This window comes from Bradysia coprophila (genome assembly GCF_014529535.1).
Source record: "Bradysia coprophila strain Holo2 chromosome IV unlocalized genomic scaffold, BU_Bcop_v1 contig_5, whole genome shotgun sequence".
NCBI lineage: Eukaryota > Metazoa > Arthropoda > Insecta > Diptera > Sciaridae > Bradysia > Bradysia coprophila.
The window spans coordinates 2,525,355-2,544,427 of record NW_023503374.1 but is presented as its reverse complement, the minus strand read 5'-3'; the positions used below and the strand labels follow the sequence as shown (position 1 = coordinate 2,544,427).

The window sequence follows — 19,073 nt, the reverse complement described above, 5'->3', positions numbered from 1 at the left end:
TGAAAGATTGTCATTTCGAATGCATTTCCAAATTTATTTTTAGCGTTGGTATAGATAATTTGGGCTTGACACTTTGTGCGTGGTAATAAGCGTCAAACCCGAGAGGGAAACGACGCGAACAAATCGTGTCCCAACTAATTCCATTGGTGTTTCTTGGCGTACTAATTTCTTCTATTGTTGTACTAATACCTTCTTTTGTCACCAATAATTCTTACTATTGGCGTACTAACTACTTCTACTGGCACACAGTGTTCAAAACCGTAATTTTCACTATCATAAATCTATTTTTCACACCAGTATGTCACTTTGCGACCCCTTTATGTACCTAATTACCCTACAGTAACAGTAGACTTTCGAAAAATCAAGAATTTTTTTTTTTCGTTTTTTGGGTTTTGGAGCCCATTTTCCCCTTGAGGGATTTGTAAATTTTCCTTGTTAAATATAAAAATCATCAGGACGTTGCAGCTTGCATTGAGACACCTCAAACATACTCCCCATGGTCTTGTCTAAGTTCCCAAACCTTCCTGCTCACCAATCGTTGCAAAACAGATCTCTTTATCCACATTTTCATCAATAACCAAAGAATTTCAAAAAAGCCTCATGAAATAAAATCGTTGTCTCTAACATTTCTACAGCAGTAAGTGAAGGCAAAAGGTGGGGGAACTTAGAAAAGACCATAAGGAGTATGTTTGAGGTGTCTCAATGCAAGCTGCAACGTCCTGATGATTTTTATATTTAACAAGGAAAATTTACAAATCCCTCAAGGGGAAAATGGGCTTCAAAACCCAAAAAACGAAAAAAAAAATTTCTTGATTTTTCGAAAGTCTTCTGTTACTGTAGGGTAATTAGGTACATAAAGGGGTCGCAAAGTGACATACTGGTGTGAAAAATAGATTTATGATAGTGAAAATTACGGTTTTGAACACTGTGTGGCACCAATAGCAAATATCACATGACCCAGTATTTTCAAGCGTTGTTTCCCCCTCGGTCATACCGTTATCTGTTACAAAATTTGGCGGCAAAAGACCACGAATTATGTAGAACTCTGAAGTTGGATACAAAGTTCAATTTTACGTCACTGCTTTCGACTACATGGATTCGAATTTAAGGAAGCTAAAATAATGTCGTTCAAAAACTGATATTTGAAGAGTTTTGCTCCACTATTCCTTGGATCCTCACTATTTAACTTGCGATATTTTAGTTTTATCGATACGCACTAGACGGCAAGCATAACAATAGTATTTTTAACGAATCTGTTAAATCTTTTGACCTAAGAAATTTCAACAGAAGCAAAGTCTTTTACTTCATTTACTTTCGCTAATTAAGCCGGTCTTTGGTCGAAAAATTACAGTCTGTTGATTTATTTATTTTTTATTTTTATGTATTTCTTCAATTGTCTGTTCTGAAATTTTCCGAGTATTTTCTTTAATATAGAACGAAATAAAGCCTTTATTTTAGATACTTAGAAAAATGTGGCTTTCTGCAGGCTACACATTTAATTCTCACTCTTTGACATATAAAAGACCATTAGTTTTTTCTTAAATCCTTTTTTCGTAACAAATTTTTTCATTTTAACAACGTTTCAAAATACCGGTATTAATACCGGTATTGAATCTCAAAATACCGAATACCGGTATTAAAGAAAACGGTTTGGTTTTGCATTCCCTAACCAGAAAATTTTCAGTGTATTTTGGGCCAAAATAAAGGACCACTCTAATACCCAAACTACGTATCTTTGTAGTATCTTTAGTTTTGTGTCTTAAAAAATGCAGATAAAAACACAGAGCTTTGGAGATAAAACATAAAATTATGGAAATAACTAATAGTTTATAACTATCTATATTTTTAAATTAATTGTCTTCGATTTTCTGGTTTTTTATCTACGTTTTTGAAAAATAGATATCTTCAGATCTGAATTAATTATCTCCACTTTCAAATTAGTTATCTTCTTTCCTATCTGCCTTCTTGTGAATTTTTTAGCTCCCTTTTTGTGTGGATTGTAATTCCGTTTTCTATTTTCCAGATTGATTTTCGTATTTCCAAAATTAAATTTTTTATCTGCAATATTGTATTTTATTATCCCCAATTTTGCCCCCTTTTTATCTCCATTCTGAATAAGAAACCTGCCTTTTTTTATTTTTTATCTTTTTTGGTGTTTCCATTTTGAATTTTTTTATTTCAAGGTTTATTTCCGCAAAAAATTAATTACTTTTCTGTTGACATTAATTTTATTGCAGCAACACCGTTCAATGCAATAGTTAATCGTACTCAATCGGTAGAGATTAGATGGAATTGGTAAAAAAGAACTGATGCCGTAATTTCTCCACTGACTGATTCAATTAAATCTATTTGAAGTAACATGACCGAACAAACTCTAGAGAAACTTAGTCCAGCCACAGTCATACAGTCTTAGTCTGCCCGAATGGGTTACACAAACATTCCAGAGTGTTTATACGTCTTTATAACGTACAGCGTGTTGCAGTTTCAACCGTATAAACAGTTTGGATTGTACTGACAAAGAAGAGTTGAAAATCTTACCTGTAGCAGGTTACACTCTGGATTGTTATATGGATCAACTGAAAAACCGTTGAAGCAAATTCGTGCTGAAATTTTACTGCCTCTGAATGATTTGTGTATAATTCTAGTACATTTCGTCATCAAATTACGTCAGCGCTCTATTTGCTTGTGTACCAACTTCGGCTCTATGACATTTAATGGATATTATGGCCATACAGACCAACACAGGTTTCCTATGTATCTAATGAAAATCCATTTTAATAAATAACTTTTTCCAATGTATTAGGCCATTTTCACCCATTCACCTAATTATTAATTTCTGCATTTTACAATGCGGGTAGTGGCTTAATTAAAATTTGCTTTCAATCAACCTATATGTTATAATCTGCACAGTGGATGACTTTTGTATAACATTATTGCATATTGCAATGTTATGTAATTTATTCCATTTATCGAACGGAATATTAAAACTAACAATAAATTATTATCCGAATTAAATTGTATAATATTGGTAAACGCAAATACACACAGCCCATACGCTCATTGACTCATTATAATTGATCGTGTAAATAAATACTTCAGTTGAAAATGCTACTCAGAATAAATAATGTGTGTGCTACCTTTATGGACCATATATGGTTCGATTTTTAGTGCTTATAATTTCATTATGGCAATTTTTCACATGCATAACATATAATAAAAGTTCGGTAACTACCTCGTACATATAAAGTCCTTATAAGATGACACAATATGCAATATGTTGAGGTAATGATTAAAACTACTTGAAAAACTAAACTGTTAATCAGCAGATTGAATAATCTAATTTCAATTTACATTTACACCATGGTGAGACCGGTAAAATCGTCGATTATAATTACTAAGGTGCAGTGTTTGACACAAAATCTTTTACTTCAATTATTTTAACATACTTTCTACTATGTTCTACTTTATGGGATGTCCTTCACTGATGAAGGTAGTTACCAAAAGCCATTGAAATTTTCGTATATTTTAGCTTCAAAACTCCATTATCTGAATTCAAAAATTGCATAAACTCAAACGCGATGCAATCAGAGAGATGCTACATTGTTACTGTAGAAACTTCGTACGGAGCTAAAAATCCGATAATAATAAGCCCTGATCCATTGCTGTATCGAGTACGAGTCTGCAAAAATTAATGGCTCTCGCAATATAGATTGAAACTGTTATCAAAACAAATACAGGACACAAGAAAGGTTTCCTCTTAGTCCTTGTACATCTAATTAATTCAATCCACCTTATAAACAGAATGTTCTAGGTATTACGTTCCGAAATTATATCTTTTTTCGCTGTATTTCTCAAGTAGATTCTTTGCGTGTTATTATGGGTTTTCCTTTTAATATAAACAATGGTATGAATGTAACCGATCGGTAGTTGAAACCTTTTTTTTTCTTCTGTTTTGTTTGCTACTTTTTAACCGAAATGAGAAGAGTAATTATATAGTTGTTACGACCGTATAGGTATAATGACTTAAACATATAAAATACATTAACGAGTGAATTTATAGAGGTAGCTCTCGTATTATATATACGTACGTGTTCCAAGTAGACACATTTTATATTATTCTCTATAAACTATCTATAAACATGTATAAAAGCGTCTCCTTTGCGCTCCACTCACCTATATGCTAAACGGTTTCAACGCGTAGCACAGAGATGGAATTTACATAAAGTAACATTAGGTGTTAATTAAATTTGTTGTTATTTTCAATTAAATTGCTCGTGTCTATCTATTTTTCCACCGTATGGAATTGTGTTAAATTTGATGTTTAGGCCTTATTGAATTACTATTCGATGGTGATGGTGATGTTAAGTGTTTATTTTATTGGCAGTTAATTGATTAAATGGCTGTACGTGCAAAATTTACGCACGCATTGATCAATGCGCGGAATGGAAAAATTAAATTCATTTGAACAACACTATCAAATTTAGTCGCTATACCAAATATGGATTTATTTATTGTCATTCGCGTTCGAACCGTTAAGCATGAAGCGCACGAACTCCGTTTATAAAGAAGTTATCCGTTTTCATTCCGTTTACCATCAAAAAGTGAACATGATTCACCGTTTACACTCATTAAACCTAAAGCTTGTGCAGAATCAGCAACAGCTGAACTTCACCAGATGATCAACAAACACAATCTTCTTGTACAATATACAATCAAAATACATTCTAAACAACGAGTTTACTACACTACAGTCATACGTGTTATGTGTGCACATAGATGCCCTTAACGTATGTGTATGCGCTGTATGTAGCTTGCCTTTGAATTGTTTTCGATACAAAGATATTGTCTTGGTCGACCAGCTCGAGATGTTCAGCTGTTGCTGATTCCTGCACAAGCTTTAGGTGTAATGCGTGTAGTACACAGTTTTCTCTCAAAAATTCATTTTGATGCACTGGCTTTTGTAAACGCATGAACTGATTCGAAAACGAAAATCATGATTAACAAAGTCATCAAAAGTGGAGATACTATCATGTGTTATGGATACCTAGGTCATAAACTGAAATTGGGTATCGATAATAAAACTGCAGAAATCGGATGCAGAATTGAACTTGGATGGGAGGCGTTCGGAAAACTCAGGTCACAGCACTCTCCTAGCATGAACACTGAATTGACAAGTGTCGAATTCGGAGGCTTTATTGATAAGAGTTTATGCTAGAAGCAGTGCTGTGCTCAGACCCATTTTCAAAAGACAAATGAATAATACCTTGAAGCGTAAGGTCTTTGACACGTGCGTCTTTCCAGTGCTAACCGCTAACGTATGGAGCCGAAACACTGACAAAAGCATCGGAAAACAAATTGAGAGAGAGTCCCACAAAGAGCCAAGTAACGAAGTATGGAATCACACTCTGAGACAAGATGACAAATGGGTGGATGAGTAGAAAGTCGTTGATGGCATGGAAAGAGTAGTGTCTCTCAAGTGGAGTTGGTCTTTTCACCGATATGTCCAAAAACCTCGGAAGGGACCGGAGCTGGCGTTTTCATATCAGAAAACGAAGAAGGCAGCTGGTTCCACCTGGGTCAGTTGGCCAGCGTCCCACAGGCGGAAATCTTTGCAGTGCTCAAAGGAGTTCAAGAAGCTCTGCCTTTGGGAACGCAAACGTCTTTATCGATAACAAGGGGATGATAAAAGCGTTATCATCACCCGTAACGGTTTCCAAGCTAGTAATGGAATGTAAAGACTACCTTAACTTGGTGGGTGAAAACAACCGGAATTGCTTCGTCTGGGTCCCCGGACATTCTGGTATGCAAGGCTGTATACTTTGGGGAGGTCACGCAGATACAGATACGCGGGTTACACACCACAGTTGATGATAAAGTGGCCGATTTCATACAAAAATCGGATATGCTATTGGCACCGGGTGCCAATAGTCTCTTTATAATACTGTGGCTAATGGCACCGGGTGCCAATAGTCTCTTTATTATTCTGTGGCTTATGGCACCAGGTGACAATAGTCTCTTTATTATACTAATGCTAATCGCACCCGGTGCCATACGCCACAGTATTATACAAAAATTCACCTACTTTGATGATTCTAGTCGTCTTGATGATGTGGTGAATTTTTTTACATGTAAAATCATCAGAAGTGGTGTGTTCCCGCGTATCTAATAAAATGGCGGTCTGCGTGACCTCCTCAAAGTATACAGTCTTGCTGGTGTGGACGGGAACGAGAAGGCGGATGAGCTTGCTAAAGCGATTCTTCTCGAGGCCGAACGCTAAATGGGTCAAAGATTTGCTCAGTATGGACCGAAAATGCATGCGGAGAGTGTTTGGTGCAATTACTGAATCGGCACCTCAATAAGCTAAAGCTCTCGGTGACTCCTTAGTGCTCCTGCGGATTAGAAGAAGAAACAGGCATACACGTCATTTGTGAATGACCTAAATTTCTTCAACTAAGACGCAGGCTCCTTGCAGATTGCGTCGTGCAACCCTCCGAAGTTGTCGCCATGGGACCTGCCACTTTAGACAGGTTTCTGGCGGCGACCGGATAATTGCATTGATTTAAGTGATGACCGCGAAAAAAGGATCACAAGATCTGTGTTTCAAGATTACCTAGGTGATCGTCCCACCCTGATAAATCTAAAAATCTAAGTGGAGTTGGTCAGGACATAGAGAATCAATACCATGACGAAGTGGAGAAACCTCTACAACAAGATCAAGAGGCACCAGAGAGGTGGATAAATGAAATCAAGAAAACAGCAGGCATCAAGTGGCTCTGGGTCGTTCGAAATAGAAGGAGATAGGGGAGGCCTACATCCAGCAGTGGATACAAACAGGCTGAAGAAGAAGAAGAAGTGTAATATGAATTCAATACCGAATTATTCGTCTTTAAGGTCTGTTTTGAATTAAAAATTCAAGATAACATTGATGGCTTTTCTGATTTTTTTTTATATATTACGTGCTTAGCAATGAAAAGGTAGGGGTGACGATGATGACTATAATATATTTTATCCATTTTGCCATAAATTGAGCTATAATGGAACATTTATTCGTGCCGGGATAAGTATCAAAGAGTGTTCGATGTATTTTATTATACTTTTTATTCATATCATTATCCAGTCCCCCACTTTTTGATGTTTCATCCGAGTATGATGCAATCAATTGTTTATACTTGGGACTGCAAGAGTTGATGATATCACTGCAGAATTTTTCTAAAAGTAGAAATAACACAATAAATGTTGCCATTTGTCATGTGACATATTTAGCCTTACATTAAAATTGAAATAAAAAAAAAAGATTTTTAAGAAAAAAAAATTAAGGAGAACCAGTTTATGCACAAATTTAATCACATTGATTCTTGGTGACAAAAATAATATCCGTGTCCGTGAATGCAGATTTGTCTATACTAAATATCTCATAATCATCGTTTAGCGCCTGCATTATTCATTATCACAATCAATTTGACTGGAGGTTAATTTGTGTCATTGCTTATGATCAATTCGATGATTAAATGACGATTTCCATAAACTCTTTTTTTAAATTTGTTCTGGAACAGCAGTTGCCCCCAATATTGATAAAGAACTGTGCAATATTCTGTTTAAAGCCCAATACTTGATGAATAAATGATGGAAAGCCACACAAATGACAAATATATTTATTGCCGTTGCTCATCGCACGGGCGTACGAATAAATCCAAATTGATTGTTGGTTCTTTTGCTTGAAAACGACAAATGAATTTTGTTGTTTTATGGTAAAAGTTGGAAAACGCCTCTGGCTGAAGCTGACACAATGCGTAAATATCTCAAAAGTTTTTGCGTCCGATCTCCACCATAAGCTCCTTGTGCTACATTTTGTAAAGAGAATCGGAAGCTCCTTGTGATTCATTCACGGCAGAGTAAAAGTAACCCAGGCAGGAGCGCTTGTTTGACTAGGGACCTGAATAATCTAGTAGCCCTATGTTTTTTGCGAATTAAATTTTTCAACTTATGTCAGCGTTCATTTGAGTTCATTTTCATACAGTGTATTACATAGGTCCCTCATTTGACGTTTCAATGAACCGCTCCTGCCAGGTTTATTTTTACTCTGCCGTGGATTCATTTCGTAAGCTCGTTCTGTCACATTTAGTGTGTGGAAGCATAAGCTCCTTGTTATACATTTCGTAAAAGGCATTGTAAACTCCCTGTGTAACATTTTGTAAAAGGAAGCATAAGCTCATTGTGGCACATTTTGTATAACGAAGAATAAGCTCCTTTTGTCACATTTTGTATAAGGAATCGTAAGCTTTTTCTGTTACATTTCGTAAAAGGAAACATAAGCTCCTTGTTACCGTTTTTGTAAAGGCTCCTTGTTACCCTTTTTGTAAAGGCTCCTTGTTTCACATTTTGTATAAAGAAGCACACACTGCTTGTGATACATTTTGTAAAAGGAATCGGAAGCTCATTGTGTTACATTTCATAAAAAGAAGCTAAAGCTTCCCGTTTCCAAGCAAAGGAGCGACTTTTCTTGTGTAATTTCTCATCAGGATCAATTGGTGTAGCTGCTTTCCAATATTTCGTAGTTTATAGAATTACTATGAAGATTACAGTTTTCCTACATTTTTTTGCTTGCAAGTAGTGGTAAAACCGTATAAAGACGCATAAACAGTTTTGATTGTTTCTATGGATCAGCTAGCTAAAAAACAGCTGAATCAAATTCATGCTGAAATTTCACTGCCTTTAACTGTATGACCGAAAAATAAAAATTCGCGGCAAATTTGAAAATAATCATAAAAATGTTACGGCTAAGTCGTCAATGTACTAACTCTTTCGGCCCACTTCGTGGATATCATCTGGTAGATTCATACAGGTAGGTGTACATAAACATATATCGCTCGTCGGCTGGTTGCTCGTTAGTCATTACACATTCAAACACGCGGCCAAAGAAATTTCGTTTTTTTCTTCTTTAAATCGCCATGTAAATGTATTAAATTTGTTTTTTGTATTTTTATTTTCGTTCGTCGGTTATACGTTATCATCACATGGCGGTCTCGATTGTTTGCGTGTATTAGTTTTGTATGCGAACCGAACAAGCGAAATATCAGTATATTCATTATAGTGTATGGATATGGATATGTATATGCAGCGCTATAAACATTGAAAATAATATAATTCGTTTCTACGTAATGAAAACACATTGATGAAGAACGAATACTTTTTTTTGTTGTTCTGTTTATTGAATATTGTACCTTACATACTTATATTATAAATACGTATACGAAAGAGAATTGAGAGACGGAGAACTAGAAAAATGTTAATAAATTCACTATATTTCATTCAGTTTTTTAGTATTTTATACACCGTGGAAGTGTTGACTTCGATAATATACAAAACGCCGAAGATTTGTGTGGACATTTTTCAACGTTATAATATGATCAATGTTTAATGATACGTCTTTTTCGATAATTTTTTTTTCTTTCATTTTTTTGGTGTGTTAAAACTGACGTGTTTTTCAAAATAAATATTGGGTTTTCTATGTTATGTTTGCTTTATTTATAAAATATATTGAGGAAAAGAAATATAATTATGATATTGCTCAAGTAAAATGGAACATTTCTAATTCAGTATTTAGTTGTCTTGTGTAATATATACGAACGCACGAGCATGAGTACCAGTACTGAGAAATTTTAAATGTACAGAAAAACACTGACGAAGAAGAAAAAAAGTGTCGCAGTTTGGGTCGCATGTAAATCAAATAATTATCCGGAAAAGACACATTAATGCTCGGCCGGTCTTTCAGTGAAGGGACACTACACACATACACGAATTAAACAAAAAAAAAACGAAAAACATTAAAATTTATGTGTTTTAAATGAATCAGTTGATTATGGTGTTTCTTTGATCTGTTTTCACACACCATTGATTAGAGCAGAGAGAATTTAATGTTTTTATTGTTTGCGAGATTGTTTCATTGCTACAATATTATAAATAATTCATGTGCGGTGGTGGTTTCTGTGCGTATATAGTGGCTATTACAATAATCAAATAATTTCATATATTATGCACAATCCGCAGAGAGTGAATGAAAGATAAAAAAATAAAAATTAATTTCGAGAAAAAATCTAAACGGCAAAAGAGTTAAAAAATTGAATGGTGAAAGTATTATTGGTATACGAATGTTATCAAAAATACGTTAGTATTTTTGTGTGTGTTTAATACGAAAAAAAAAATTTTTTTTTTTTGCTTGCAATTACGTCGTAGAATAAATTTTTTCGTTTTAAACAAAAAAAAGCAAAAAAAAAAAAATTGCTGTGTTTACATAAACAACGAAAAAAATGGCTGCTCTTAACGATCTAACAATACCAATCATCTTTGTATTATTTGCTATTGGTGTACAAAGATCAACAGGTGAACATCCAGGTGAATATTTGTTTATTGACGATTTTTGGCTCATTTTAATTTTGTGAATTGAATTTACTTTTTTTTTTCAAGTGTACTAATGTTGTCATATTTATTCACTGTCAAGTTAAGTTGTTCGCATCTAGGAGAAGTTTAAAAAAATTGATATTCAAACTTCTCCACATTATCGAATAAAAAATGTCAATTAAATTATCCGAATCGTTCGGAATTGGGTGTTAATGTTCATTCGAAATGTTTCCCTCCGAAAAACATTTTTCCGAATCCAACAAATTGTTACGTTAACACTCGATTCGAAATTACAAATTTACTTAATTACTCAAAGCATGGTATAAGCCTAAATTGTACCGAAAGCTTAACGCATTACATGAATATTTATTAGTTATTTGGGAGCGGATGAAAATAGTTGATTTATGGATATTTAAAACGTTAATCAGGCTTTAGGAAGGTATACAACCATATTATTTGTACTATTAATAATAATAAAAGCACAAAAAAAAGTTTTTTAGGGTAGGGTCGGGTCGTCATGGAATTTTGAAATGAATGAATTCGCGCAAATGGTTCACTTTGTATTTAGTTTTGCATATAAATACTTTGTGCCCCGTTCAGGAGAAAGTGAAATGTGAAATGTAACGAGAACGTTATCGCATTTCTGAGAAATTTGACTGAGCATTGTATTTTCGTTCACTGACTGCTGATATGAATATCATTATCAACGCAAAAATTTATCTGTTTGATTAGAGGAAAATTCCGAGACAAATTGGTGTAAGAAACTTACAATGTTGACACATTTATGATGATGTATTTACTGTTTACGTCTTTTTTTTGTTGTGTGTGTCCAATATCTAATTTTAATTTATGCGATTAGGATGAAATTCGTTTTTTTTGGAGTGAAGACAAACACAAAAAAAAAACTGTTTCAGAATGTCAGTTTCAGTAAATGACTTACTTGTTTTTCGGAAGTGAAGGTTTAACATATTTTGTTTATCGTAAGGCGTCAGTGCTAAGAGCTATGACTAATATATACCAGATATGGCCAATCAACATTTTCATATGAGCGAGGTGTGATCTACCTTATTCTCTCCACTTTAAAGGGCATGAGAAATAGCTATTTTGTTAACTATTTGGTAAATTGGGTTGTTTTCCGCACTGGATGTACGATACGAGCGAAGCGAGTTCTATAATACAACGTTGAGCGCAAAACAACCCCATTTAGTAATGTGTTAGCAACACAATTTTATCTATACCGCAATGTCACCACAAATTAGTACAATTCTAGTCATTATTTTCATGAAAAACACATCGTCAGCCGTAACTGGCACATGCTACAAGTAAATGATGCAACCACTACAATACCAATAGAATTCGTGCGTAAATATAATATTTACGCACGGACCTGTCACTTTACGCAGTCTAATATGTCTTGTGTAGCATCCACTACAATATGTACATCTACTACAACGGATCTGCCAGTGTGTAAATCTATTACATTTAGATACTGAAACAAAGGACCAATTATTAGTATTAGGGACAGAAATTTTTGTTGCGGCTTCGTCTGGTGACTGTTCGGGGGAGAAAATGTTTATTTTCTCACCTCTTGTTTTGACAGGGGAAAAGATAGAAATAGAAATCTTTCCCCGGAATTGTCACCTTTTTTTTTCGTTTTGAAAAATTGTGTAACGAATTGATGATTCGTGAAGAAAAACGGTTAATCACACATCGCTCATATGAAGAACGTTGTGGTCACCTCTCGCTCCGCTCTGACCGTAAAACTTTGAACTTGTTGGAATTTCATATTTTCTTGCCCTCAACAAACAACTATTTAATCGAGGTGCAACGTAAAGTACAAAAAAGTAGAGATTGAATTCCATCAAAATGTTAAGTAACCAAAAAGTATTTTCGCATTATGACGAATTAAAAGAAAAAAAAATCCGAAAAAATGTTGTTTTGATTTTCATTCAAACAAAAAACCACCCAAAATCTTTACGCATCCGATATCTCTCATTCTTTAAAAACAACATTTTTAATTCACGTCTAGGTATTTAATCATCCATCGTCTGTGTCTGAGAGTCTATGATTAAAACCTAATTTATACACAAAAAAAATTGTTTTTTAACAGGCGGATATTGTTTTTCATTTCGTTCTTTCTTTTTTGCAAATTGCAGTTTAACGTTAAAATTCATTTAACATTTTATCCGTGCCGACAGAAACCAGATTGCTTTCTAGACTCTTTTTTTCTGTGTACTACGCTTAAAGCGAATTGATTTAAAAATTGAAATAAACAATCGGATTTTTTTTGTTGTTTGTTTATTTTCATTTTCTATAAAATAATGAAGAACAATTTCGACTGCTACAATTTTCCAAAAACTGAAGTAATAACACTGACAATAACATTCAATGAATCAATGGTAACATATATTCAGAATCGAATGTTTAAAATTAAACGTTTTTTGCTGACTGATTAAAACTTCGATTTGATTACCACTCTATTTTTGGTAAATCGACTTTGATTTGATCATTTCTATTTTTACTCGGCTCATTCATGAAAGCTTACGATATGAGCATGACGGTTTTACTTGTCTATACCTCATATTGTTAATCATACAATTGCAAGGAGTTGCTGTTATAAGTACAGAATTCTTTGGATATTTCTGGGTCAATTTTTATGTCGACCACAAACGTAGTCGTAGCTCAGTTTGATTATTTATTCCTACTTCAGCTATCTCCAAAACTTTTTGTGGAAAATATACATTTTAGGCCTTCCATCAAATCAGTTAAATTTTCCGATCTTCAAATTTATAGAAGATTTATACCAAATCTATTACTTCATCAGTTTTGACAAATAATGTTTCGCAAACTTTATGAATTTTTGTTAGGCACTCGATCAGTTACATTTTCTGATTTTCATATTTTTATCAGATCTATGCCAAATCTATTATTTCAACAGTTTTGACACATACTGTAAAAATTGTTATTTCTGTCGTCGATAAGAACTATTGCATGTGTAAGTTTACTTCAAGCATGAGTGGACGAGTGGTACTTTAAATAGATAACTGAAACTGGACACAAATTTTGCACTGCAACAAGTAGTTGAAAAAGATTTCATAGAAAATAATAGTCTCTATTTGGCAGCTGTCACTGTTCATAATTATTGCATCGTAGTCCGTTAGTGTCTTGACAAATCTTCATAGAAAATCCTATGTCAGTTAAAAGAAAACCTTTCAAACTTTTACGAAAGAAAATTTTCAAGACCCACAAAATCATAAAAAAATCATTTGAAAGTCTCAAGAAAATCAAATCAAAAGAAGAAGAACTACTTTCGAAATCACAAATATTTTGTGAAAGAGTTCAGCTACTGTCATGAAATATTATGTAAACTTACTGGCCAAGGTGTCCTCGACTCAGCAACACCGGTTGCAGTGTCTGCACTGGCTTCGTGGACGACGTGGGCACTCTTAAAAATTCCATTCAAAAATGTTAAAAAAGTGGTGTCAGGTGAATTAACAGGACATGCCTTGTGTACTGTAGTGCTCGACCTCCCCTAACACCTCATACCACAAGCTAAACATAATCATTTGTCTCTGAGGAAATATAAGTCAAAAACCAAAATGTGAAATTTTCGATGTTAGGCAATCTTGGCAGTGGCACCTTTTGGACCATCGGGTTCTACTGTAGTTTTGTAGAGTTTTCAAAGCTCTACATTCCGCTAGAAAATTGTCTTCAAAATTACTCTCAACTTTCCGAGTTATGACCATCGGAAACTTAAAGTCATCCGGGGGGGCTTCTTCCCGGGCTCCATCGGATCCATCGGAACCATATGCCCGGACACAGTTTTCGATGATCTACGTTTTCCACACACAGGCTATCGCGGACCTTAAAATTTGCAAAATTCGATACGCCCTAATCACCAATCACACAGCTAGTTCGCAGAACATTCTCATTTAACAACCTAGTTATGAAAATAGCTCTGGTATAGCAACGAATTCCCGAAGAAATCCTAAATTTCCTCGATAGCCCAAACATAGGTATTTCTAAAAGTGTGGCATTTAAACGTTATCTTAACCTAAATTGCGCCACATACGGTTCTATACCTGAATTTAATTTATGCAAAAATTGCGACGATACTACAGATTTCCATTATTAAAATAAATTTTCTTGTTTTGAACATTAACCTTCCATTACATTGTCATGGTGATAAATTACCGTTTGTGCATGTCATGGGATTTTTTTTTCTGTTAAATATAAAATACAAACACACATTTAACAACATTTTGATAAATAGCTGAATGGGATTAAAAGTAAGTTAAGGCATTTTGTGGTCAAACCGAAACACACAAAAAAATGTTCGAATTTTAATTATCGAATCAAAACAGTACGAAAATGTTTTGGTTTTAATTAATATTAATGCGATTATCGTTTAATATAATGAAGTGATAAATTATCAGATCAGCGAGCTTTTAAAACGTTTGTTTTGTTCGATTGAATGTGAAGAAAATTCTAGTCGAAAATAATTTTCGCTTGGAACGGTTATAAGTTTTACGTTTAAAAACCGTTTCGGAATGGGAATTGAGAGAATTCTTTTTGTGTGTTTATTAAATGGGTTTCATTTAATTAATTTAAATGAACTTTGTCTGGCGGTTTCGTGAAGTTAATTAGTGACTGGAAATGATCGTTTTTTGAGATAATGTTAAAAGGTGCGAGATGACGATGAAATAAATCAACTTAAGCAAATTAAAGCGACCTTTGTTGATTTATTATAATTGAAAAGTTAGATATTTCAGTTTCAGTTTTTTCATTTAATTTGTATTCGTAAGATAAGATCAATGTTACCAACATTGCATTACATTATAGCAGATGTAAATAATCAGGGCGACAACATTTATCATATTTCTTGAACAAAAGTTATACGGTCGCATCCCAAACAACCACAAATTCCCCCCGATTCCCTCCATTCCATTCCATGTTAATCGTATTAATAGCACATGAAAGTGTTCCACGTAGAGTTCAAATTAGAGTCAAACACTAAACATGGAAATTCGGAAATTATAAACTACAGTTTAATGCGACCGTAAAACTTAATTCCACCTATCTGCTAAATGGTTATTATATAGGTCCTGTTGGAAATTTACGTTTAACGATAATTTAATCCAAAAATGTGTACGGATACGGTGTTGGGTTATTGATGGATGTATAAATTTGCAGAGGACGTGTTAACCTTCAAACTTCTTCAAAACTTCTTAATTACTTGACGCTGGTTGAGGTTATCGTTAAAAGGTAATATATTAAGTATTTAACGTGCTACGATAGCTGAGCAAGGGGTTCTTTCATTCTAAATACCTTGTTATGCTAATTAAAAGTGAGAAGTCTGCTCGAGAAAAAAGAAGGGCAACTTTTATGTCAATAGAATGTTTGATTGATAGAAGCTTGGGAATGTTATGTCGGATCTTTTGTTCCATTAATAAATGGTAATTAAGAGTCAATCTGCCAACAATTTGAAAAAGATTGAGAAAATACGGATTGAGTCGAAAACTTTCCAAATCCTTTCGCTAAGTGGGCAACGTGTAAAATATGATTATAATATGCTAATGACCACTTAATACAGTCCCGCACTGGGAAGTCGAGTGATTTCCGAAAGGTTTTTTGGATTTTCATGTCTACGAGCGGTTGCTAGGAATCTCGCGCCGCGTCATTCACAATGATTCACATTTTGACACATTTTATATAAGGAAGATGTCACTTTGTGAATTATTGTGAATGACGCGGCGCGAGATTCCCTAACACCCTACGAACGATTATACTTCCAGATAGGGCGGAGATAGAAATTAAAGACGATTTTGGCCACACCAGTGCCGACTGCCGACCGATTTTCGACCAGTTCCAGCATGAAAACGAAATTATTTCTCGACAGAAATTTGTGATGTAAATTGTTTCTGATTTTAGGGTTGTCTGTAAATATTTCCGCAAAAATTTCATTTAACTCTATGATTATTAACGGTAGACCAAAAGTGTTGCATTGTTGCATTTTTGTTGCATTTCAGTACAAATTTTTTTTGAAATTGTTGTATTAAAACAACACGTCTCCTAAGGGCAAATGAAAATCTAGATTTTTTATTTCTGTCTTTGCTCTTACACTGTGAAATGCCGACGGTGTAAGTTGTTTGTCTCACTGCGCATTCATTATTTATGTCAATAATATGAAAATGAGTGCGTTTAAGTCCGCTTACCTGGTAATTTCCAATTAAATTCAAACATTTATTCGATGAAAGTGAAAAACTGCTACAGTACATTAAGATCGTGTTGCTGTCTTATGCCTAACGAGGAATTTTGCACATACAATGTGTTGTCAGCCTCAACTTCGCATCGGGTTGACAATTTTATCATCTATTGCGCAAAATTTCCATTTAGGCACATAGTAACAAAATAGCTATTTATCAACCGCCGTCCTCAAAAAAAATTTAAAACATTTTTGGGAATGGACTTGCTTCACGCCATCTTTCTAACGTGCGAGCATGATATTCATAATTAGTACTCCTCCTGTCTCAGTATATAAGTGGAGTAAATTTACACACTGACAGATCCTTTGCAGTAGATGTTACATATTGTAGTGGCACATATCATTTCACAAATTGACAGGTCCGGGCGAAAATCTAATATTTACTCACGGATTATATTGGTATTGTAGTAGGTGCTTTATGTATGTGTTAGTTATGGCTGACGATGTTTTTGCTTGAAAATAATGAATCTTTTGACTAAAATGTCTGAATTTGTGGTGACTTTTGAAATTACAGTAAATAAAATCTCGCTTCGGCAATATCATATCTAGTGCACAAAGGAACCCCATTTACTAACTAGGTAGCAAAATAGCTATTATGAACGTTCGGAGGACTGAGATGCCTGGAAGGCTTCAACAGTATTACAGAATAATTGAAAATGTTTCCACATTTTTACTGTATTAAAATGGATTGGACTGGCTCGGTTTGCTTATTTTTGGTGGTTTCCATTTCACAGAATGGTGGAAAATCCACTTGTAATTCAGCCTGTTTTTCTCAATCTCTTAACCTACGACCGAAAGACAATTTACAACTTTAAATTAGAGTTGATATTTCCAGAGACCTATAAAGTTGCCAGATCTATTTCTCTTTTAATTGAAACATTATTCAGTGAACAATAAATTAAATATTTTCTTCTTCGAAAATCCATACAAAGGAACACACTTAACCGACTCTAAATAAAATAAAATACAAACTTAAAATCGTTTTTTCTTCTATTTATCACGACCAAAATTTAATCGTACAATTAAAGCCGTTATGAAAAAAAAACGAATTTAAAATAAATTCTAAATCATAAGACAAGACAGTCATTGTGAGATGTGACTATAAATAATTATTAACGATATCAGCAGTTCGTTCGTTTGTGTGTTTTTTTTCTGCTTCATCTCTTAAAATATGCGGGGTCGTCAAACTGCATCGTGATTTGAATTTGATGTCTGTTTAGTGTCAGCTGAAACATTTTTAGGATTTTTCTGCTGAATAGATATTTGTGTGGTTCATTTTATAAATTCCATTCGAATAAATAAAAAATATTTTTTTTTCTATTTTTATTTCGTTAAACCAACATTTTTCGTATGCAATGGAACTTCTGATATGTGCGAGTATAATCAATTTTATAAAAATAAATTATTTGCTGAGCTCTTAATTATTTCTGAACATTAACAACACCATCCAGTACCCAAATAGGTGGAACAACATAATTTATACACACAACCATTGCTTGAACCCCCAGAACAATGCCACAACAGCAAATAAATTAGAAAAGTCATGTATTCGTACACAGATATAACATTTAATGTACACCGAAATCTTTGAAGATAGGTTTAATTAACTTTTCCCATTCATACCATATACGTTTCGCAACTGAAAACATCAAGCTAACCCCTCTTCCCGCAAGACGAAAACACTTATTTCGAAATTATGTTCTTGTGTAAAACAAACACCCCCTAATTATTTCTGGAAAGGTTAGGCAAACATTAATTTCAAGTTGTCATTAACAATATTTAAAGAAGTCAGCAAAAATGTCTTATATTTGGGAATTTGTTTGTTTGAGGTCTTTTTGGCTTTATCGCAATACTTTTACCGACTTTTACCCAAGCGTGATGAGTACAACAACAAAAACCATTTTCTCTCATTTTATTCATTTCAAAAGGCAATTTAAAAGTTTTATCTAATTTCGCCAGTGCAGTGCAAGAAAAATACACTCAAGCAGGATTGGTGAATTTATGGTCTTTTTATGTAGCCTCCCAATTACCTTTTAGCGTTTTTCAAACGGAATTTTCATTGTGGTCAGGATTTTAATTTGAACGCTCCGTTATGAATGGTATAACATTGTTCCATTGACATTCCACTAACAATTTTAGTAAAAGGAAAAGGAAGAAAGAAATAAAAACAATTTTCTGGTAGTAGGGAGAAGAGAAGTTTTATAAGTTTGTTTGAAGTCAAAGGGCTAGACTAGCGTTATAATATTGTTGAAGTGAAGAGCATGATTGGAGAGTTCAGTCCGAATTTCATTCACATTCCGTGGTACAATGTTATGATGTGAGTAGTCCGCGATCTTCCTAGCGAACCCGAAAGTAAACGTTTAGGTTCGAGGCAGATTCGGACCGATCTAATTTAGGTTCAGTTCGAGTT

The 19,073-nt window shown here is 34.1% G+C and overlaps 1 protein-coding gene across 2 annotated transcripts in view; it reads left to right on the top strand.

Moving 5' to 3' along the window:
• The window catches only part of LOC119071575 (cysteine-rich motor neuron 1 protein-like), a 183,891-nt gene that overhangs the window by 60,438 nt on the left and 104,380 nt on the right, over positions 1-19,073 (top strand). Inside the window, exon 1 of one of the 2 annotated variants that reach the window (XM_037176516.1) lies at positions 9,313-10,392. The exons of the other annotated variant lie outside the window; for it this stretch is intronic. Within the exon in view, the coding sequence (XP_037032411.1) occupies positions 10,308-10,392 (85 nt within the window). The 5' untranslated portion in view covers positions 9,313-10,307. Of the gene's footprint in view, positions 1-9,312; positions 10,393-19,073 lie in introns of those variants that run through there. 2 annotated transcript variants of the gene reach the window in all.